This window comes from Mustela nivalis (genome assembly GCF_964662115.1).
Source record: "Mustela nivalis genome assembly, chromosome: 6".
In the NCBI taxonomy this organism is placed as follows: Eukaryota; Metazoa; Chordata; class Mammalia; order Carnivora; family Mustelidae; genus Mustela; species Mustela nivalis.
The window spans coordinates 150,512,359-150,535,753 of record NC_139025.1 but is presented as its reverse complement, the minus strand read 5'-3'; the positions used below and the strand labels follow the sequence as shown (position 1 = coordinate 150,535,753).

At 49.2% G+C, this 23,395-nt stretch overlaps 1 protein-coding gene across 1 annotated transcript; it reads left to right on the top strand.

The window, feature by feature from the left end:
• Positions 1-9,228: 9,228 nt before the first annotated feature.
• On the top strand, positions 9,229-21,984 carry ARPIN (actin related protein 2/3 complex inhibitor). The gene is made up of 6 exons (XM_082736087.1): positions 9,229-9,561; positions 10,804-10,879; positions 13,419-13,551; positions 16,412-16,618; positions 16,994-17,157; positions 18,092-21,984. The coding sequence occupies exons 1-6, from the start codon at positions 9,470-9,472 to the stop codon at positions 18,098-18,100; spliced, it is 681 nt and encodes a 226-aa protein (XP_082592213.1). The 5' UTR covers positions 9,229-9,469; the 3' UTR covers positions 18,101-21,984.
• The last annotated feature ends 1,411 nt before the right edge of the window (positions 21,985-23,395 follow it).

The following is a 23,395-nucleotide window of genomic DNA, read 5'->3' as shown; positions in this document are numbered from 1 at the left end:
TACCCTTAGGGGTTTTCCCTTGTAAGTTAATAACTTCTTTTGCCTTGCTACTTTTAGGATTTTTTTTTTCTTTATCACCATATTTTACCAATTTATTTACAATATGTCTTGGTGTTGGCCTGTTTTTGTGGATTTTGATGGGAGCTCTCTGTGCCTCCTGGATCTGGATGTCTGTTTTCTTCTCCAGATTAGGGAAGTTTTTGGCTATTATTTCTTCAAATAAATTTTCTGTCCCTTTTTTTCTCTTCTACTTTTGGGATTCTTATAATATGAAGGTTATTAAATTTGATGGGGTCAGTGAGTTCCCCAAGTCTATTCTCGTTTTGCATAATTCTCCTTTCTCTCTTTTTTTCAGCTTCATTGCTTTGCTTACTTTTGTCTTCTAGGTCATTAATTCGTTTCTCTACTTCTTCCAGCCTGCTGTTCATTGCATCAAGCATGTTTCTAATCTTGCTTATTGCACTCTTCATCTCTGATTGATTCTTTTTTTAACTCTTTTATTTCTGGGGTAAGGGTCTCACTGATGTCTTCCATTCTTTTCTCAAGTCCAGTGAGTATCTTTATGATCACGCCTGACATAAACGTATGTTTCACGTAGATCTCTGGCTGTGTACTTATCTTGTTCTTTCATTTGGGATCAATTCCTCTGTCTTCTCATTCTCTTGTATTTCTAATACACTCATAGACTTTTTTGTACACTTTTTAATACACTTTTTTTTTTTTAGAATGGGGAGGGGTAGAGGGAGAAGGAAAGAGAGAATCTTATGCAGGCTTCATGCCCAGTGCAGAACCTAACACAGGGCTGGATCTCACAACTCTGACGTTATGAACTGAGCTGAAATCAAGAGTTGGACACTTAACCAACTGAGCCACCTGGGTGCCCTACAGACATGTCTATTTTAAAATGACATTTCCCCACTAAAAATTCCCAAGCCTGTGATGTATTTAAACCTAAGAAGGGAGTTGCAGAAGACAGAAAATGAAAGGAGATATGTCATAGAAAATAATCTAAAATGATTGGATCAGAAATAGTTCTGTTTTGGTGTCCAGCCAGTATGCTAACATACAAGGGAACGAGAAACATCCTCTCATTCTTGTATGAAGCAAGGTGTGGCTGCAAAGAACACAGGGCTACACCAGCTTCCAAGAACTGCATTACCCCCATGGAGTCCAGAAGGGGCAGACATAACTGGAAAAGGCAGCAGTGGTTGGTAGGTCAGGGTTGGGGAGGGAAGAAGGGTACCAAATGGTGGCTTGACATCAGAGGCAATGATAAAGTGCCTTCCAGATTCTTTACACACAGAAGGGTCCTCAACAAGAGACATAGAATCAGGCACACTGATCAGGAAAGGATGTCTGGGATGGTCACTATGTGATCGTTGAGGATGGGATTCCTAGAAGTAATTAAGAGACAGCCACAGGGACAATGTGGGATGTGAGGATAGAGGTCAATAAAATATGAGTCTGTGATGTTATTATGAGCCATTTCAAGTCCCACATGCATATCCTTAGGAAGTATGGATTACCATAATATTCAGAAAATAAACACATTCAGGGCACCTGGGTGGCTCAGTGGGTTAAAGCCACTGCCTTCAGCTCGGGTCATGATCCCAGTGTCCTGGGATCGAGCCCCACATCGGGCTCTCTGCTCCATGTGGAGCCTGCTTCCTCCTCTCTCTCTCTGCCTGCCTCTCTGCCTTGTCAAATAAATAAAATCTTTAAAAAGAAAATAAACACATTCAACTGTAAAAACATAAAGAGATCAAATAAAATGACATTTCCCCTCCATTCACTGTTTCCCTCTCATTCCAGCTCTGTTCCCCTGCCACTCTCATCCCCTAGCACCCACTTTTATGCATTTAACTATGTGTCCTTGGTTGGATGTGCATCACCAAGTGACACGCAGTGTTATGGTCTGAATTGTATCTCCACCAAAGTTCCTGTATAGAAGTTCTAACCCCCAGAACCTCAGAATGAAATCTTTAACAAGATAATTAAGTTAAAATGAGGTCTTTAGAATTGCCCCTAATCCAATATGACTGGTGTGCTTTCAAGAAGAGGATATTTGTATGGACTTTGGGGAGGGTTTGTGCTATGGTGAGTGCTGTGAAGTGTGTAAGCCTGACGACTCACAGACCTGTACCCCGGGGGCAAATAATATATTATATGTATTATATATAAAAATAATTTTAAAAGAAGAGGAAATTTGGACACAGACATGTATATGCACAGAGAAAAGACGACATAAGATGCACAGGGAAGATGGCCATCTACAAGCTAAGGAGAGAGGCCTTGGTAGGGACCAACCCTGCAGACACCTTGATCTCAGACGTCTAGCCTCTAGAATTGTGAGGGGTTACATGGCTGCTGTCTAAGCTACCAGTGTATTGGACTTGGTTACGGCAGCCTAGTAAACTAAGATACCCAGTGTTGGTGTATGCATGTGTTTGTTTTCTAATTTACATATATCATCTTAGAAATCTGTTTCTTTTTCTTCCCCTTAGTGCAATTTCTAAAAATGTTTTCTTTTTGCTTATCACATTTTCCACAGTGCATGTGTACATTGATTTTTTTTATTGTGGTAAAATATATTTAACATAAAATTTACCATCTTCTCCATTTTTAAATGTACACTTCTGGGTTGTTAAGCGCAGTCACATTCCTGTGATGTTTCCCTCTCCAGAAGTTTTTTATTCTCCCAAACTGAAGCTCTACACCCATTAAACAACAATTCCGCATTCTTCCCTTCCCCCAGCCCATGGCAACCATCATTCTATTTTCTGTTTCTGTGACTTTGAGACCTCTAGGTATCTCCTATTAATGGAACCACACAAGGTTGTCCTTTGGTGCCTGGTTTATTTCACTGAGCACAAGGTCTTCAAGGTTCATTCGTGTTGTGGTATGTGTCAGTATTTCCTTCCTTTTTTTTTTCTTAAAGAGAAAGAGAGGGCGCTACAGAGAGAGGGCAGGAAGGGGAGATAGACTCTCAAGAAGGCTCAAAGCCCAGTGGAGAGCCCGATACGGACCTCGATCTCACAACCCTGAGATCCTGGCCTGAGCTGAAATCAAGAATTGGATGCTTAACCAACTGAGCCACCCAGGTGCCCCGCACTTCCTTCCTTTTTCAAGGCTGAATAATATTCTGTTGTATGTCTATGCCACATTTTTTTTAGTCCATTCATCCACTGATGGACGTTTCATTTGTTTTCACGTATTAGCTGTTGTGAATAAAGCTGCTGTGAACGTGGGTAGGGAAGTAAATGTTTGAGTCCCTGCTCTTGGTTCTCTTGGGCGTACACCCAGAGGTAGAATTGCCAGACCCTATGGTAATTCTATGTTTAATTTTTTGAGGACCCTCCATACTGCTTTCCACAGTGGCTGCACCATTTTACATCCCCACCAACAGTGCACAAATGTTCTGATTTCTCTACATTCTCGCCAACATTCGTTATTTTTGTTTTTGTGTTTATATAATAGTAAGATTAACGGGTGCGAATTTGGATCTCATTGTGATCTTTTTTGATTCTTATTTCATCCTGTAATGTTTTATTTTTGAATTCCAATCCTGCTTTATTTGTCATGTCGATATTATCGTCATTCTGTTACCTTGTAGACTGTAATTTCCAGCACTATAAAACCCTATTTTAAAAAAACGGAGTTTATGCAGTTTGTGTTAAGTTCAGCCTTGTCTGCTGTTCACGAGTATGACTCTGCCATTTTGTTTTGCATATTTCTCCTCTTTGCCAAGCCTTTTTATATTTATCTTTGGGGGTCACTTTGTTTTAGAAAATTCTTGTATATGATTCTATTCTATTGGGTTCTTCAAAAAGCACAGCCTGAGACCAACTCTCCCTTGCCACTCCTTTATTAGGAAATGCAATCCCAGGAAAGCCAGAGGAAGGGAACATCCCTGAAGGGCAGGGAAGTAAGATGGGCAAGTCTAAGTGTGCCCTAAGCAGTGGGTCACCACTTGGACATAAGAGGGAGTGCACGTCTGATCTCATGGGATCATCTTCCAAGAGGCCATATGCCTTTTCAGCTGTTTCTCATCACAGTCTGTACAAGGAGAGAAAGGAGGCAGAATTTACCTGGCAGCTTCCATCCCCCCACATTCTCAAATGTTCTCTCCACAGGTGTTAACTCCCCTGCACTTCAGGTTCGTGCAAGGTTGGTTGCCTCAGGGCGAGAGCGGGAGACATGCACAGGGGAGGGCTCAAGGCACCGCTGGGCTGTCCCCGAAGGCAGGGAAGTTCCACCATCTCAGCGACAGCTGGAACGGAGCGAGCAGCTCTGTCACCCTGACAATCTGCTAGAGAGCCTGACTTTGAGCAGTTTGCCCTGGAGCTGCAGGCGACAAGAGTCTCCTCAAAGGCTACCATACAGCTCCCCGGGGCACCTACAGATTCTGACGTCTGCTGTGGGCTACCCCGAACCTCTCATCTTCTTTCCTGCAGGATTTCCACTGTTGCTCATACAAAGCTGGCCCATTCCATCTTTCTCATAATTCTCTTTGCCCCCAGACCATCCCATGCCATAGACATCCCATCTCCCAGCTGAGTCACCTCCTACCCACACTTCGCCCCGCTGAACCACAGATGAAAACCCCAGGAAATCTGATGCCTCTTTGTGCTAACGGTGACCGCCACCCACTTTCCATAACAAGAGTCCTTGTTGCCAACAGACCTATAGGCAATTCAATGTCACAATCTTACGCCCAGAGTCTTTTCCTAAGGGCCACCCTTGGGACCAATGGTCTTTGGAGGCAAGTGTTGAGATGCAGCCTCGAGGTAAGGCGCGGAGGATTGTTGCTGTATGAAGTGTGCTGGTACCCAAGCAGGGCGGGTCATCACCGAGAGGCCAGGACAGGACGGGTCAAAGGCCCTTGAGGCGTGTAAGGACCAGAGGCTCTGATGTGGTATGAAGAGATGTCTGATACAAAGGCACACCATAGATTTTCTTTCCCAACAAGGCTTGTCCTATTTGCATTTATTGATGTAATGTGATGGATAGGTTTAGTTCTCCTTCTGGTATCTTATTTTATATTACGCTGTCTCTCTTCGCTGCTTCTTTTGTTTTGCATCTTTTGCTCTGCGGTGTGTTTGTGTTTTCTTCAGGTGATTTCACTGCATCACTCTCTTTCTTCCGGAACCAGCAGACTTTGTCAAGAAAAGATGCGTCAGATATGCTAAGATGTGTTGTGATGCATAAAGCCTGAGACCACACACGTGGGCGCTTCTCGCCGGTTTTACTGTTGTCTATTTCTGCTGCACAGAAATCCTGGTGAATTCCATTTTGCCCCATGCACACCAAATAGGACAAAAGGGTCGTGGGTTTATAACGACATGGGCAGCTTTAGCGAGAACATTCCTGAGAAAACTTCCATCTTGACTAGGGTTAATAAGCCCAGTCCTCTGCTTATGGTTTCCCCTGTCTGGTGAGTGGGAGGAGCTTCTGTGCACCAGCTTCTCATTCTTCATGTTCTACAGTTTGTTCCTTCTCCTCTCCCCACGGGGGCTCAGTGCGAGGCGCTGCGGCACACATTTCTGCTGCGATGGGATCCCTGGTTCTGCCCCTTCGAGCCCTCCCCTGGGTGAGTCGGCCCAGAGGCTGGTGGGGCCCTCCTGTACCAGGACAGCTTGCAAAAACTTAATGATAGCGGGAAAGACTACAGACCCCACAAATCTATCCCACAAAACCCAAACTAAACATATCTTGTGTCAACCGTTCTCTCATTCCAGTCCTTTCCAATATCATCTGACATGAGGCGAGGGAAAATTCAGGCAAAAAATAAAAAATAAAAAAGATACTGGTCTTGAGGCGGCTCAGTTGGTGAAGCATCTGCTTTCAGCAAAGGTCGTGATCCTGGGGTCCTGGGATCGAGTCCCGCTTTTCCCTCCACCCACCCCTGCCCCCGACTTGTGCGTGGGCACACACACACACACACACACACACACACACACACACTCTCAAATAAATAAATAAAATCTTAAAGAAAAAAGATACTGGTCTTAACTGACTGTACCCAAAACTGCTCTGTGAAAAATCTGCACAAGCATATGCCCCTATGAAACATGATTTGGGGTCCTCAACCCTGTCCTTTAAAGGGGCTGTTGAACTGAGGGGCCCAAAGCTTAAGCTGTCTCCATGTTGTACCTCATGGTTTATAATTTAATGTAGAAACATCAATCACCTACAAATAGGTGTAAGGAAGTCCAACATAGTTCTGGTCTTTTCCCCATGATGACTGGTGTTCTTTAGGAAATACCAAAACCTTTAAAAAAATGTCTTCTTGTTTTTTTAGCTTCCTGTCTTGCTGGTGCCTGGTCTACCAGTTGTACTAATGGGGTACTGATGGAGCCCAGAAAGCAAGAGATTCCTCTTCCCAAGAAAGGATTTACAGCAGCTCTGTTCCATCGAACTTTCTGCAATGAAGGAAGTGTCCTGTGTCTGTTCTGTCCAAGGTGGTAGCCACTAGCCACATGTTGCTAGCTATGAAGCCCTTGAAATGTGCCTGGTGAGACTGAATAACTGAATTCGACTTAGGTTTAATGAATTAAAACTGAAATTAAAATAGCCACATGTAGCTGGTAGCTGCCACGTAAGGCAGTAGAGATTTGAAGCCACCAGAGTTTGAAGTTGATAGAAAGAGGAGGAGAGGGGGGGCACCCCATCCACATGGCTGCAACCAGCCTGAGGTTTTTTGCTTGCTTGTTTGTTCATTTTTTAAAAGATTTTATTTATTTGACAGACAGAGATCACAGGTAGGCAGAAAGGCAGGCAGAGAGAGAGGAGGAAACAGGTTCCCCGCTGAGCAGAGAGCCCGATGCGGGGCTCAATCCCATGAGACCATGACCCAAGCTGAAGGCAGAGGCTTTAACTCACTGAGCCACCCAGGCACCCCTTTTGTTTGTTTTTCAAACTATTTTATTGAGGCATAATTGACGTGCAAATTGTTGTACATATCTAATGCATACAACTTGAGTTTGGTGATAAGTACACACCCAAAAAACTATTCACCACGATCTATGCCATAAACATACCTATTGTCTCCAAAAGTTTATTTATTACTATTATTATTTATTACTATTATTTTTTATGTGTCTTATAAGAACAATTAACATAAGATTTACCCTCTTAGGGATGCCTGGGGGCTCGGTCGGTTAAGCAGCTGCCTTTGGCTCAGGTCTTGATCCCAGGGTCCTGGGACAGAGCCCTGTATCAGGCAGGCTCTCTGCTCAGCGGGGAACCTGCTTCCTCCTCTTTGCCTGCCTCTCTGCCTACTTGTGATCTCTGTCTGTCAAATAAGTAAATAAAATCTTTTAAAAAATTAAAAAAAAATTTTATCCTTATAGTAAATTTTTAAATATATAAATCAGTCTTCACTCTAGGCACTACACTGTGCAGTAGAATCTCTAGGTCTTTATTCATCTTGTATACCTGAAACTTTGCACCCCTTTGACTTCTGCCTCCCCCATTTCCGGCTCCCCCCAGCCCCTCACAACCACTATTCTATTCTCTGCTTCTGTGAGTGTGACTATTTTAGATCCTCCATGTAAATGAGATCGTGCACTGTTGTCCTTCGGTTGTCTGATTTCTTTCACTTCCGGGTTCATCCTTGTTGCAAATGGCAGGACTTCCTTCTTTTTTAAAAGGCTGAATAATAGTCAATTGTATGTGCATGCTACATTTCCCCGCTTCTATCCATTGGTGAACCTTTAGATGGCTTCCCCGTCTTGGCTATTGTGAACAACACAGCAAGGAACATGGGAGGGCAGGCATCCGTTTGAGATCCTGGCTTCAGTTCCTTTGGATGTACACCCAGACGTGTGATTGCTAGATAATATGGTAGTTCTATTTTTAATTTCTTGAAAAAAATTTTATTGTTTTCCACAGTGGTTATACCAGTTTACATTCCTACCAACAGTGTATCAATTGCTAATACTTACCTTTTGTCTTTTTGATACCAGCCCTCCTAACAGGTGTGAGATGATACCTCATTGTGGTTTTGGTTTGCATTTCCCTGAGGATTAGTGATGTGGAGCAGATTTTCATGTACCTGTTCACCATGTGTATGTGTATGTCTTCTTTGGAGAAATATCGATACAGTTCCTTTGCCCATCTTTTAATTGGGTTATTTGGGGATTTGCTATTAAGTTGTAGGAGTTTCTTATATCAGCCAGGGGAGTTTTGAACAGAGAAAGCCCAGAGATAGTTCTGCTGAGAGCCCACTAGGGTTCTTGTCCTTCTCTCTCAGACTTTCTGGAACAGCCACGTAGGCCAGACTGAGGAGGAAGCAGGGGAGCTAACGAATCTGTTTGACACAGTGCCTAGGACCCATGAAAATATTTTAGTTTCTTTAAAAAATTAGAAGAAAAAAGGAATTTTTAGACTGAAAAAAATGTTTTAATATATAATATTAATATATTCATCTTTATGTCAACCCACACATAAATATATATATATATATAATTTTTTTTTTTTTTAATCAAGGAGCCCTTGAAAACAAAAGGGGGTAGGACCCACCAAAGTCTTAACGTGCGTTGCGGGGAAAGGGTGCTTCCTCCACCATTGAGCTCATCTTGGACTCCCACATATCTCCCAGGCCACCTCCCCTTTTGGATGCTCCCCCAGAGGCCACAGATGAATTCCATGAATGGGTCTAAGAAAACCCAGGCTCTCCAGCAATCCCAGGGTCGGAATAGACTCCTGCCCCCAGGCTTGGAAAATGCCCCTCTCTGCTTTTACGTACTTAGGCAGGGGGAGTGGGGCGCTGGGGAGGGATTCAAGAGCTGTGGGGGAAGGCAGAGAGGGGAAATGCTCTGTGCTAGAGTGAGTTTACGAAGCCGAACCGGTACCACCCCTGGGATACCGACCCCGTAGACAAAAAAGAATGGGCTCAGAGAGGTCGAGACACTTGCTCATGCTTGCGCAGCTGGGGTTCAAGCCTCAGTATGACACCCAAGCACAGATCCCTGGAACCCCTTCCCCAGCCACTGTGGGACCTTGGGCAGAGCACGAAGAGCCTCTTCTGTGCTGACCATCCTGCCATCCCTGAAGACTGTACCCTTTACTCCATTCCTGCTCCTTCCAGAGCAGATCCTGTAGGATCTCTGGGCCTTAATTTCCCCTTTTGTTGGGACGCGCGTTGGGACGGGGTCTCCTTATAGGAACAAGGAAGGCAGGGAAAGAGGAGGACTTGGCTCCCTCCCCCCCCGCCCCGCCCACAAAGAGGCCCCAACTGCGGGTCTTCCCGGAAGCCCACCTCCCCGCGCGCGCCGTCCCGCGGCAGGAATTGGGCTCGGCCCCTTTAAGTCCCGCCAGGGCCAGCCGGGCCCAGACCGCGCCCTTCCCGGATCCGCGCCTGGGAATCGCTGCCCCGCGCGCGCCCCCCGCGCTCCCCCGCGCCGCGTCCGAGACTCCGCGCGCTGCCCGGGAGCGCCAGGCCTGCGGGCGCAGCGGCCTGCGCGTCATGAGCCGCATCTACCACGACTGCGCCCTCCGGAACAAGGCGGTGCGGAGCGCGCGGCTGCCGGGGGCCTGGGACCCCGCCGCCCACCAGGGGTAGGCCGCTCTGCCCCCGCCTCCCCGACCCCCGGGGCCGGTTCGTCCCCCGCGTGGAACCCGGGCTCCGGGATTGGGGAGGGGACTGTGGTCCGGGTGCGGGGGGGTAGGAAAGGCAGATATGGCCATAGCTACCCCACGACTCGCACCCCGGCGCTCCCCTCCGCCCTGCAGCCGGAGCGCACCCCCTAAAACACAGATCGGCTTCAAACTCCCCGCTGACCCCCCATATCCTTCCCGACCCTCAAAAGCACCGACCTTTGGCTCAACCCCTCCCTGGCTGCGGCTGTGAACTCTAACCACTTGCCTCCGCGCCCTGTCTGCAGGCCTTGGCACAGGCCGGCCCACTTCCCGCCCCTGCAGGGAGGACGTCGTCGTGCAGGGACCCCAGGAGCGCGGGGCAGTTGGCATGGCCGTGGGAGGCCCGTGCCTGCCTGGTGGCGCGTGTGGGCTCCGGATGGGGAGGGGGTGGCTGTCGTCACCCGCACTGGAGAGGTTATGAGAACAAATGGACCCTTCCATTTGCAGTTAGAAACACAAGACTTTGGAGGTGAGGCGATGGGTAGGGTAAGGCAAGTAGAGCGAGTTTCCATTTTCATCTCCATCCTTTCGTGTTCCCATCCCTCTCCCATTTCTGTGGCTCTAAAAAGGGAAGCCTCCGGTTCTTTTATGAAAACTAGAAGAGGGAAGCGGCAATCTAGTTCCTCTTGGGCTAGTCATGGAACTTCTAAGCTTGGGTTTTCCCACCTCTAGGTGAGGAGAAGAATAGAAAGTGCTTTAAGACAGGTTGGGGGAAAAAAACCCAAATAGTTGAAAAAGAAACTCTATAGCAGCTTAGATCCCTTCCTCAAATTTGGCTTAATAGAAAAGTAAAATCCTTTATATTGAGTAAGCACTTAATAGTATATAAACCCCTTCACTTACATGATCTTATGCTGTGGTCATCACAGAAGCAGAGCGAGGTGGCTGTTACTCTCCCATTTCCTAGCTAAGAAGACTGAGGCTGTGCATTACAGTAAACCCTTGGGGGAGGGGCCACAGCTTGGTCTTGCAGCCTGAGGCTGTCCCCCCCACCCTCTGCGCTGCGTCCCAGCCTTTGGGGCCCTCCAAGGAATGGAGGACCTGTTCAGTACCAGGCCTACTTGGGGGCCAGGCGACTAGGAGACCTGGGCCATTGAACTTGTGGTTCTTCCCTGATGACTGACAGAAGCAGCGGAACCCTTCTTTCTCTCTCATCCCCAGGGGAAACGGCGTTCTGCTGGAGGGAGAACTGATTGATGTGTCTCGCCACAGCATCTTGGACGCCCGTGACAGGAAGGTGAGGATGCTTGCTGGGGGACACCAGCAGGGACTCGCTTCCTGGTCCTCAGCCACCAAGCCATCTCCCTGTGCTCGGCTCTGCCAGTGCGCAGAGTTGGGGTGCAGCTCATTCCTGGAGGGGCTCATGAGGCAGGTGGGGGGTGAGTGGGGAGATAGCAGCCCAAAGGGGCCACTGGGTGGAAAGGGGCCAACTGGGACTGTGCTAGGCAGAGGACAGAGGGCAGGACCTGGGCTCTTGCTGATAAGACAGAGCAGCCCTAACCCCATTGGGGCTGGGATTGGGAGGGTGGGAGCAGAAGCGGTGAGGTGACTGGTTCAGGGCTGAGGCTGTGGGTGCTGTGTGGCCGGAAGGCGCTGTGAAGAGGGCCTGTCACCTTCTGTTTAGAGCGCTGGGTGCCTTACTGGCTGCGCAGGAAGAGTGGCTCTTTATTCTGGGAGGGCTGAGGGCCCAGACTTCTGACTTCTGGTCTGGCGGTTCCCACTGCCCTGGGGCCTAATGGACTAGGGGAGAGCGGCCGGCAGTGACCTTCCCTTTTCTGAGTACCACGTCTGTTCCTGGGAGGCTGCGTGTCTTGGAACTTTTGGGAATTGCATTATTTTAAATGTACTGGTGGAATTTGCTATTAGAAGGACCCTTGAAGTTCTCCCTCTGCAAAGCGGTGAATCTCTTGGCGCGGTCCTGCTCTTCTTTGAGCACCACTGTGGCTGGGCACTTTGGAAGTCTGGGTTTCTAGGACGTCCTTGTGCGTACAGGTGGGGACACTGGGGTGGGGGGTGGGTTGCTGTGTGAGGGGCCTTTGTCCAGCCTACAGTCTGCGTGGTCAACCCTGTGGGGGGCTTCAGCTCCCAAGTCCTGGTACCTTCTTCCCTTGCCCTCTCACGTCCCTGGGGTCATGCCCTCTGTCACCACGCCATCTCAGGTGTGCTCACACACACCTCTGCTGCTTGCCGGTGTCGCTTTCCCAAGCACTAGATCTGAATTTCCGCCCCCTTTCATATAGCCCCGCTCTCGTGTGCTGACCACTTCATTTCTTGATCCCTAAAGCCAAGCTCATCTCAGTGCCCCCAAGGCAGGCCAGAGGCCTGGTGCTGCTCAGCGCCTGTTGCTGTCCTGTGGCCCTGGGGAGAGCCTCCGCTCCCCCACCCCCTCCTTAGTGTGCAAGTCAGGAGGGTGGACAACCAATCCAGAGCCCCCAGCCCCCCATCCAACAGAAAGTGGATGGAGCCTTGCAAAGCCAGTGCTAGTTCACTCCAGCCTGTTATGGGGCTCTCTTAGCCCTGCCCAAGCTCGGCCCCCTCAGCTCCCCTGCCCTATGATAAGGCAATACACCCCCCAGCTGCTAGCCACAGGCCTGCAAACCTCCACTGTCTCTTCCTCCCCTCTCCCCCAGGCGAGCTGTGCCTGGTCCTATTGGCCTCCTCCCTTGACCATCCCTTCCCCTGCCCTTCCCTTCCTCTTTCCACTGGCCTCGGATGAGCCTCAGGAACTTAGCCTGTTCTCCTCAAACCTTGCACCCGCCCCTCCTGCCTTCTGGCTGCCCCCAACGCTCGTCCTTGCCCTGCTGCCAGCTCGTTTCCCGAAAGACCTCTCTTAGGATCTCACTGCTGCTCAGAAACCTTTGAGGATTCCTTCTTGTCTACCAGATCAAGTCCAAACTCTGAATACCAACGCAGGGCCCATCGTGAACTGATGCTACTTGTATTCTCAGCCTGGATACTCGTGAGGCCCCTGCATTCCCCATGTCACTCAGACACACACAGGGGACCTTGACTTTGATTTCATACCGGTCCCAGGCTTTGAAGAGTCTCCCTTCACCCTTCTTCCCCCGCAGTCCTAGGATCTCCCCCCTTCGAGACCTTGCCTTTTCTGTTTTTCCTGGGAGGTGGATTCCTCTTCTCCAGTCTCGGGGCGGGGGGGGGGGGGTGTCATCTGCCTGTTTGGCTTAGAGCCGCTGGCAAGCGGTGTTGACAGCACCCTCCATGTTTTCCACCGTGCTGCCTCCTCTGTCATCTCCTTGAACCTTTGCAACATTCCTGAAAGTAGACAGTGCGTTGTCCCCATGCCACAGGGGAAACTGAGGCTGGGAGGGACTTGCCCCAGGTCCCATATGTGTTGGAAGAGGCACTGTGGCTGCCCTCACTCAGAACTCCCTTACAGTGCCCTTTCCATGACACTTGGGTTTTTCACTCCCGCGTTGCAGTATTTGGGGTCCTTGTCGCTTGGGTTATGGTTTTTTGTCTGTGTTTTCTGTCTCTGGCTGAGTGGAGACCCTGGGGTCAGGCCTGGGGCCTGCCATCTCACAGCTGTCTACGTGGTTCATTTTGTGTTGCAGGTGCTGTGCTAAGCACATGATTAGATAAATGAATGACTATGGGGGGCGGTGGCATCTGCCCAAGCTTGAGTATCTTTCAGCGCTGAGGTGGGATTCAGGATAGAGGAAGAGGTTGGGGGCGGTTTGCCGTGGAGCCCTGTGGGGAGTGTGTGTGTTGGAGGTCGGTGGGAGGGAAGCAGCCCCCCACTCTCTTTCTGGCCCCAGGAGCGCTACTACGTGCTGTACATCAGGCCCAGTCGCATCCATCGCCGGAAGTTCGACCCCAAGGGAAATGAAGTTGAGCCCAACTTCAGCGCCACCAGGAAGGTCAACACGGGCTTCCTCATGTCATCCTACAGTAGGTATCCTCCATCATTCCTCCCTCAGCCTGTGGCCTTTCTGTGTCTCTAGGGGGTCCCTTGGCCCTAGTGAGTGTCTTCTCAGTGTGGCTGGCCTTGAAGCCCATGTCTGGCCTGAGCCCCTGGCTGGACTCCTTCCTGCCCCCACTTTCACTCAGAGGATCCCTAGGGCCCCACCTCAATCCTGAGGGCCTGGCTGGCCTCCCACCTCCCGCCGACTCCTGGAGTCTGGCAGAGTCGTCCGTGTACCGTGTATTCTGGGCTCTCGCTGCCTTCGTGCCCAGGCTCCATTTTCCTGCCCAAATTCCCTTGGGATTCTTAGGCCCTTTGTGACTTCATTCCTCTTTCCAGTTTTGGCTCTACAAGGACGTCTTTGCCGTCTGGCCCTGTGGAAGAAGGTTTCAAGGTTGAATGAGCATCCATCTATCCGTCCCTCTGTCCGTTTACTCATTTATGCTCTCAGTTGTCCGTTCGTTCTCTGATTATTTAACGAGCATCTGTGCTGGACCAGGCCCTGAGCCTCGTGTGGAGCTGCCTGTTCGTCCCTGGACGAACATGACTCAGACCTGCACTCGAGATGTCCTCAGTCTGGTAGCGGAGATGGACGGGTCCGGGACTGGAGCCCAGGCAGGCACGGTCAGGGGCTGCCCTGGAGCAGGGGACAGCAGGACCAAATGCTGAAGGAAAAGCAGGAGTTAGCAGGGTGCCAGGGCTGGGAAGGGCGTTCCAGGAGGGGGCTGTGTACCAAGGCATGCTGGAAGCTGGGGGCCCCTGATGCAGGGGGAGGAGAAGCATCTAAGGAGGCAGGGGCCAGGTCGAGAAGGGCCCCAGAAGGGACACTCACTCAAGGGTTCAGGGGAACCCCATCATGAGTAGTTTTAAGTAGGAGAGCGACATGATTAGAACGCTTTTTAACAATCCCCGAGGGGAGACCAACAGGCCTGTTAGGAGGCTGTGGTGGCCTGATTAAGGGCCTGTGGGTAGGGATGGAGAGACTGGACAGATTGGAGACAGAGGAGGGACCGTGGCCTCAGTGCTTGGAGACAAGGAGAGTGAAGGAGGAATCAGGGACGACCCCCGGGGTTTGGGCTTGGCTGCAGGTGTGGGGAGAAGCGTTCTCTCTGTGACCTGTGGTCGCAGTTTCAGGTAGAGGGGCCTGCCAGTGCACTGGGGCCTTGGGGCCACAGTTCTAGAACGCAGGAAGCAGGCTGGGTTGGAGGCACATGTTCAGAAGTTGTTACGCATTGCTGGTCTTGAAGCTAGGAAAGTGGATGGAGTTGCCCAGGAGGCCATCTTGGGGAAGAGCGACCTGGAGAACAGGGAAGGAGCCTGTGAAGGGCAGGAGAGACCCCTGCAGAGGCCAGGGTTGGGGGGAAGCCTATGTGTCTCTGAGGCCCAGTGAAGGTGGGGGTGAGGTAGTGATGAGGTCAGGTGCTGTCTCAGCCCCAGGAAAGTGGGGGCCACTGAGCCTCCAGTGGGCTCACAGTGAAGAGCTCCCAGTGACCCTAGTCGGGGTGGGGGTAGGGGCTTCTGAAGTAGTGGGTGTCAAAGGCAGAATTCAGGAGAGCATTGAGGAAAGATCTGGTAGGGAGAAGGAGAGCCCAGTCCCCGAGGAGGGGGAGTGGGTGGGATCCGGAGCCCAGATCTGGGGGAGCTGGCTAGAGGCTGGAGGGGGACTCGTGGTCCTTTGAGGTGGGAACCGAAGGGAGGAGGAGAGGTTTCACGTGCTTATCAGTAGATTGACAGGCAGGTGGTATTAGGGGGTTCTTGGGAAGTGGAGGTGAGGTGGTTTGGTTCCTCAGGGACGTTGAGCAGAGCAAGGGCTGAGGAGTAGGGAGCAGTTCGAAAGCCCTTAGTGGGAGTGAGGTATGTGGGGGAACCCCAGAAAGCGTTCCTGATGTTCCTGACGGAGCTTGGAGGTTTTACACCCTGAATGGAACAGTGTGGGCTCCTTGGGCCAGCTGGCTGCTCTCTCCAGCCAAGCCCTGCCCCCATCTGTGGGCGTCTTTTGGCGTGGAGAGGGCCACTTGTGGGACAGTTTTGGGTTGCTGAGCTGGGGGGTGGCTCTGCACACCTTTGTGAGGTCTCAGGGCCTTGCAGGTCCTCACTTCTCAGTCTGGGACACCGCTGCCCACCCCCCACGCCCTGGTCCCCAACCCGGGATTTCCAGATTTGGGACATTCGGGGCTGGCAGGTGAGCCTGTGGGAATTCTCCCTGAACCTCGAGCTTTCCTGGGACTGGGATGAGCAGGCCAAGGGGGAGGACGGGCATCGCCACGGTTGGCTACTCATTCCAGCAGCTCTAGCCCTACCAGGAGCCCCCAGAGAGGACCCTGGCTCATCACTGCGGCCTCCGTGGGGAGGCACGTGTGGAGGCTTTGCATCCTGCCTCTTCCCCTGACTAGCTGTGTGACCTTGGGCAACTCACCTGACCTCTCTAAGTCTGTTTTTTCCTGTGTCAAAAAGGCATAATTAAGACATTTACTTGCATTGAGGGTTTCCCGCATGCCAGGCACCGTGCTGACTGCTTTCGTGTTACTTCATGTACACCTCACGTCAGCCCTAGCAGGTGGGTACGGTTTTTATCCCCACCTGTCAGGCCCAGGGAGGTTAAGTCACCTGCCGGAGCTCACATGGCTTGCAAACAGATCGGCAGCAGGCAGCCTGGCTCCGGGGCCCATGCCCATATCTCCTCTGCCAGGAAGCCCTCGGTGAGTCCCGGCACTATGGGGATGCGAAGCCTTGGCTTCAGGTGGTTCCGTGTGTGTAGAGCCCTCCAGCCTCACCTGGTTCCCGAAAGGTCCTCCTGCGTGCTTGCCACTCCAGCAGTAACGACCTTCTCGTGCTGTGTGCCTACAGAGGTGGAGGCGATGGGGGACACCGACAGGCTCACGCTCGAGGCCCTGAAGGCACTGGTGCAAAAGCCAGAGCTGCTTGCACTGACAGAGAGCCTTACCCCCGACCAGACAGTGGCGTTCTGGATGCCCGAGTCAGAGATGGAGGCCTTGGAGCTGGAGCTGGGGGCCGGGGTACGGCAGAAAACTCGAGGCGACGGCCCCTTCCTGGGTGAGCATGTTCCTGTGGCCTATAGAGGCTCCTGGCCTCCTGTCTGAGGCTCCCCTACCCCTCCTGCTCAGAGCTCATGGGAGCAGGCCAGGTCTGCTTAGTCCTGAGGTCTGTTCCTAAGTGTCTGGACAAGTGCCCTGCGGCCAACAGCCTAAACACTCTGGATCCTGGGGGAGCCACCCCATCCTGTGGTTCCTCTGGGTGATGTCTCCTTTCTAGCATCAGAGATCACACTCAGGACCTCCCCGAGGGCACCCAGGTCTGAGAGAACAGTGGTTTAACCCGGGCCTAGGGGACCCCAGCAGATCAGGCCAGCCCCCAATGCTGTTTCCAAAATAGGGAGATGGGGCCATTCAACTTCTTCCCTTCTTTCAGAGTCCTTAGCCAAACTTGAGGCTGGAACAGTGACCAAGTGTAATTTTGCTGGTGATGGAAAGACAGGGGCATCCTGGACAGACAACATTATGGCGCAGAAGTCTTCGGCGGGAGCCATGGAGGAGACCCGAGAGCAGGGGGACGGTGCCGAGGACGAGGAGTGGGTAGGTCCTGAGCGATAACCGTGGGCCCGGCGTTGGTACAGTTTATCTCTCGACAGGAATTTTGTCTGTAGGGGCTGAGGTTGGGTGTAGGACAAGGACAGGGCAACGTGCATTGTATGCCCCCAGCTTTGGTGGAATTCTACGGGATTCCCAAGACTGAGTCAGCCTCAGGAAAATTATTTTCAAGGAGTGAAGGGTGACCACTTGAGACCTTTCTTTTTTGGTGGGTCTGAGCTGTGCCAGTCTACAAGAAAGTCCCAAAGATTAATAAAAGCAAGGGAGGGAAAAAATGGACCAGGGAGGGGAACCAGTGAAACCTGATGCCGTTGGATCTCCAAACATTTTCACTTCAAGTGAATACATTAGCCATGTTGTGGCAGCTGAGCTGAATGAGCTTTTTTTTTTCCTCCTTCATTCTGGGCTCCCTGCCCAAAGTGGCTAGAAGATGGCTGGCTTGGTCCTCACTAGGTTGTTGTTGTGTGTGTGTGTGTGTGTGTGTGTGCGCACACACATGTGTGCCAAAGATCAGCCCCCTCGTTGATCTTCAGTCCATCCACAGTGGATGTATTTTTCTGAAGCTTATTTCACCTGAAGATTTGAATTGATGTCAAAAGGCCCCAAACTGAACACTTAAAACAAAGTCCCAGGAAGATGGGCTATTTATCTAGGTGATGCTGATAATGACATTTGCAGGAGAAAGCAGGGAAGGAAGAATGGAGGCTCTGGATTCCTCTTTGTCCTAATAAAGTGAGTCTCGGAATGAAACATGATCGGAGCTGCCAGCCAGCTCCCTGGTCCGCTTGAACAAGGTGAAGCCAAGAAAGGTGGCTGAGGGCTCCACTGGTATCCCTCAGTGGGACCCTTGTTGGTCTGGTGACTTGTAGAAGACTTTTATGAAATGCACTTTGTTCACTTCTCTTCCCTTAACCCCTAGGATGACTGAGGTGAGTGGGCGTGAAGTGTCTCTGAGGCCACCAGCGCTGCTGAGACTATGATCTGTCAACATCTACTCTGGAGTTCAAGGGAGCGGTCCACTAAGCCTTCCCTGGTTCTTCCTCCAGCTGCCCCAGAATACTCTTGGAATAAGCACTGCTAAAGTCAAATCCATGACCGTGACATGACCAATGTCACCCCATGCTGTGGCTCCTGGAGGGGCCCTCCCTGGATGTGAGTCTAGATCTCCTAGACCTTTCCACTGTGGCCCCTTGCCCTGAATGGCAGCCTTGTTTCTAGAGGCAGGCAGTGGAAATGAACTTGGTCTTGGTGTACACTTGGGGAATGTCCCTCATCTGCATGCTTTCCCCTGTCCTTGTATATCCTGCCTTCCTCCCATACCTGCCCCCTACCACCAGGGCTCTGAGCTGTAGCCTTTGCTCTTCTGTTCAAACCTCCTTGTTCCCTCTATGCCCTTTTCCTTCCCCAGAGCTGCCAGTTCTTTATTCGTCCTCGGGTTCTCTGCAACATTGCGGGGCTTCCTGTCTCCTGACCTCCCCTGGCTGCTGTCTGATGGGGATGCTGTTCTCAGGGAGGCCTAGAGTCTTCCCAGGTGTGGCTGGTTGGTCCCCACCTTGCAGGCTCACTCTGCCAGGCCACATTTTGATAACACCTTTGTCGCTATTGTTTTGTACTTTGAGAACTTTTTATGAGTGAGTAAACCTTCAGAAAAGGGTTCCTGTGCATTGACTGGTTCGTGTCAGGTGTCAACAGTCTTCCAGCTGAGCAGTGATCCTATAAGAAGGAAGCTGCGTCTTTTTGATCATGAACATCCCCTTGCTGGGTACTGTTCCCGCACTCAGATCTGAGACGGGATGTGGAGTCAAATGGGGCAGAGACTTGGTGACATTCGGATCCTGCTGGCCTCAGGGACAAGATAGGGGGGTGGTGAACTAACAATTATTGAGTCCCCTAATATGTCAAACACAGCACTAGATGCTTTCCATGACGGTAACTTAGCCACTGACCTGCTTCCCGGTACGAGCACCCATATCCCCCGTTTTTCAAAAGTTTATGTTATAACACTTGGCTTTTATGAAAGACCTACCTTAGTACCTGTTTTTTCTAACCAAAAGAAATCTGCAGAGGGTTTTCATTTTTGTGATAATAAGGCCAAAAAAAAGAAAACAGCATTCAGCATTTGTTTCCCAGGGAGCCATTACAGAGACAGTGTGCACCCCAAGTGGTGAGAGGGACCCCACCCATCTCCTTCCCCGGGAACTGTACCCAAGCATCAAGCCCCCAGAGCTTTGAACTGTGTTTGGGAGCATCTGTGCTTTACTGCAATGGATTTTGTGCCCGTGTTAGCAAGATGTGCCCTAAGGTTTCAGAAAAGCCTAAGAGAACGCTCATTTCCCCATGGAAATTAATGGTGAGTGCTTCCTCACTGCCTCTCATAGGTTTCGTGGGAATACTGTACTTTTTTGATAGTGGGGGAAACCTGTACTTGCTGAGCGCTTGCAACCTCTTACTTAACTGTCCCAATAATCCCAGGAGGTGTGTGAGATTATTCCCATTTTTAAATTTTTTATGATTTTGAAGCTTAGAGGCTCCATCGTAGTATATAGAGGAGAGAGGAATTTCAACCCAGGCAGTCCAATTTCAAACTCTGTAATCTTCACTGGGTGATTCTGCTTCCACATGTATACTACAGGGGAGGAAAGGGGCTTTGGAGAGGTTAAGGCAATTTCCCCAGAGTCACAGCCAATAAGTGGCACAGCCAGGATTTAAATCCAGGACTGTGGAAAGCCAAGCTTGTGTTCTCTACCTGCCCCCGCCCATCCACCATCCTTTGCTTCTTGACCTACAGAAGGACCTTGGACACGGGGGCCAGAGGAGTCCTGGCCCTGTGAAGTGGGGTTATATCCTTAGATGTTAGGGAACTTGCCTAAACCCTTGACTGCTGATCTGTCCAGGCTGAAATCAGTTCCACTGGTATTAGCCGTTGAGCAGGTAATATTATGCTTCCCGAACTTATTATCATGGTTCCAATTTTCGTTTACCTTCTTGCATATTTGAGCCTGGGCTTGACAATATGGCTGTGAGGCTTGGGATTCACGCTTCAGTGAGGCCACCTGAAGTCACGGGTTACTGGTCTGCTCACGGATCTCTTCTGTTCTTGTCGCCCTTTTCTTAGTTTAGATCCCTGTGACCTCTCACCTCGACAATTATAGGAGCTGCCTCCCTGGTGTCCTGTGTCTGAATGGGGCTGGCTGGGTGTTGAGCATGCTGGGACCTCAGTCATGGGGGTGGCCAGGGAAGCAGTTAAGCAGCAGGAGGACTGGAGATACTGACTGGGAGTAGAGACACCCAGTGAGCGCATCCTGCTGCCCATAGCATTAGGGCCAAAGGGTATGGCAAGGTCATACAGGCAGGTCACCATTCCATAAAAGGAGGTCCAGTGTGTCAGTGGGGGAAGCCCTGGACAAAAAATGGGCAGGAGAAAGGTGAAGGAAGGAAGGAAGGAGAGAAGGAGAGAAGGACCGTGGGATGGAGAAAGGTAAAGGCCTTTGTGGCCGGAGCTCAGAGAACGGGTGGAGATGTTGGAGATGATGCAGGACCTCAGGCATGGTATTTTTAGCATGTTAAGTATTTTAGGACTTTATCCTTAACTTCCTGGAAGCCACTGATTCTGGGGAGAGTGGTACAATTTGATTTGTTTCTATCGAAGATCAATTTTTTAAAAGATTTTATTTATTTATTTAACAGACAGAGATCACAAGTAGGCAGAGAGGCAGGCAGAGAGAGAGGAAGAGGGAAGCAGGCTCCCTGCTGAGCAGAGAGCCTGATGCGGGGCTCTATCTCAGGACCCTGAGATCATGACCTGAGCCGAAGGCAGAGGCTTTAACCCACTGAGCCACCCAGGCACCCCTATCAAAGATCATTTGACTGCAGAGAAGCTGAAGGCAATAAGCCCAACTGGGAGACTGCCTTAATTGTCACAGTGAGAGGCAAGATAGAGTGTGTAGCGAGGGGAGTGGAGATGGAAAGAAGTCCAGGTAGATGGAGGAGAAAAGGGACTTTCCAGCAAGACATGAGCACCTGAAAAGCCATGGAGGTGGAGGTGGGGCCTGCTCCTGGAATATTGTGTCCTTGGTTGTTATACCATACCTACCCATAAAACTTGATAATCCTTTTTCAATTAATGTTATATAATCGCTTCCCATGTTGCTACAGAGTCTTCATAACCATTGTTTTTTAAGATTGATTGCCACTTAGCAGCTCTATCATTGTCCAATTTTGGGGTAATTAATTGACTCCTACTTGGAGCTAATATAATTAACGTGTCAATAAGTTCTAGATTATGTAGTTCCCTAAATCTCACTCATACACCGTCCCTGTCCTGCACCCCCACCATATTTTTGTATCTTGGGGTTATTTCTTTAGAGTCCGATTCCCAGGAGTCAGATTACCGGGAATCTAGGAGTCTTCTGCAAAAGTTTTTTTAGATTGTCAAATTGCTTTACAAAAGGGTTGTTCTGAGTTATAATTTCACCAGCACTATAGGAGAGGGCCTTTTCCATGCTACCTTTGCCAGAATTGGGTGTAATAACATTTGAAAAATGGTATTTGATAAGGTAAAACAATACTTTAAAGTTAATAATTTGCGATTAGCTTTTCTCCCCCATTGATAGTGAGCTTAAAGATTCTTTCCATGTTCATTACCTAGATATAGTTCCTCTTTGCTTACTCAGTTTCTTTACCTATTGATACACTGAAGGTGGAGGTCTTTTCTGCTATTTATATTTTAAATATAACAACTTACCATATTTTATCAACTTGTTTTTTAAAAAATTGATTTTTTTACAAAAATAAAATCTTTATATGGATACATCTGTTGACTTTTTGTAATTTTTTTATTGCTTCTAGGTTTATAGTCTCCTTTCAGATGTTAGATACTCGGTTTCAGTTCTTTCATTTTGGTTATTACCTGGCTTCACAGTTAAGTCCTTAATCGACTCTGCCTTTAATTTGTGAAAGGATAGGAAGTGAGATAACTAAATAGCTTATTTTCAAATTAATAACCAGTTATCCCAATACAGTTATTGGCTTCCTTCCCACTCTCAAGTTACGATGTCTCCTACATCACATATTAAAGTTATTTTATACTTAAATTATTATTCTATTTCAATGTCTCCCTATAGTGACAATTGGAACTATCATAGTAGGTTTTAATAGTTGGTAGAGCTATGTCTCCCTTATTACTCTTTAGTATTTTGTTATTTCTCCTCAACATTTGAAACATTTTGTCAACTTTCAGTGCATATTTATTGACTTCATATTTTTTTAAGATTTTATTTATTTATTTGACAGACAGAGATCACAAGTAGGCAGAGAGGCAGGCAGAGAGAGTGGAGGAAGCAGGCTCCCTGCTGAGCAGAGAGCCCGATGCGGGGCTTGATCCTGGGATCATGACCTGAGCCGAAGACAGAGGCTTTAACCCGATGAGCCACCCAGGTGCCCCCATATATTTTTTTCTAAGTATGCTCCACACCTGGGGTGTAGTCCAACGCAGGGCTTGAACTCATAGCCCTGAGATCAAGACCTGAGTTGACATCAAGGGTCAGATGCTTAACTCTTGGATATTTTTTAACTTAAAAAAAAAAAAAAATCTGGCTACAAGAGTTATATATTTATTTTAGAAAATTCAAAAAAATAAAAAACATCAGCTGCTTTGTTAAATCGCTTATGTACCACTCAGTAATATGCCATGCATTGCTCCAAGTGCTTTCAAACAACTGATTTTGTACTTATAACCGTCTAAGTGGAATAATTTTTTTCAAGTAGAAAAGAGCCTAGTTTTAAAGTAAAGGAAACTGATACTATGCCTGTTTTACAGATGAAGGCACTTGCCCGAAGTACCCAGGTGGTCACCGGAGCCACGGTTATAACCAGGGCAGTGCTGAACACTTAGTGATGCTGACATTCCACTAGACATGATTATTATTTGTATTTGGGTGTATCTACTTACAATCTTATACACTGGGATATCCATGTACATACCTTGTGTGATCTTTCACTTACAGATAGGCCAAGAACACTTAACTATACCGTAAACATTTCACAGTATTATTTTCAATGACCTTTTAGTATTTCTCATGTGCATGCCAAAAAAGGCATTTAACAAGTAACTCGTTTCAGAATAATTTGTTTCCCATTTTCCCCTGCAGTTAACACTGCTGAGATGTACTTTTTTTTCTTAAGATTTTATTTATTTGTCAGAGGGAGAGAGCACAAGCACGGG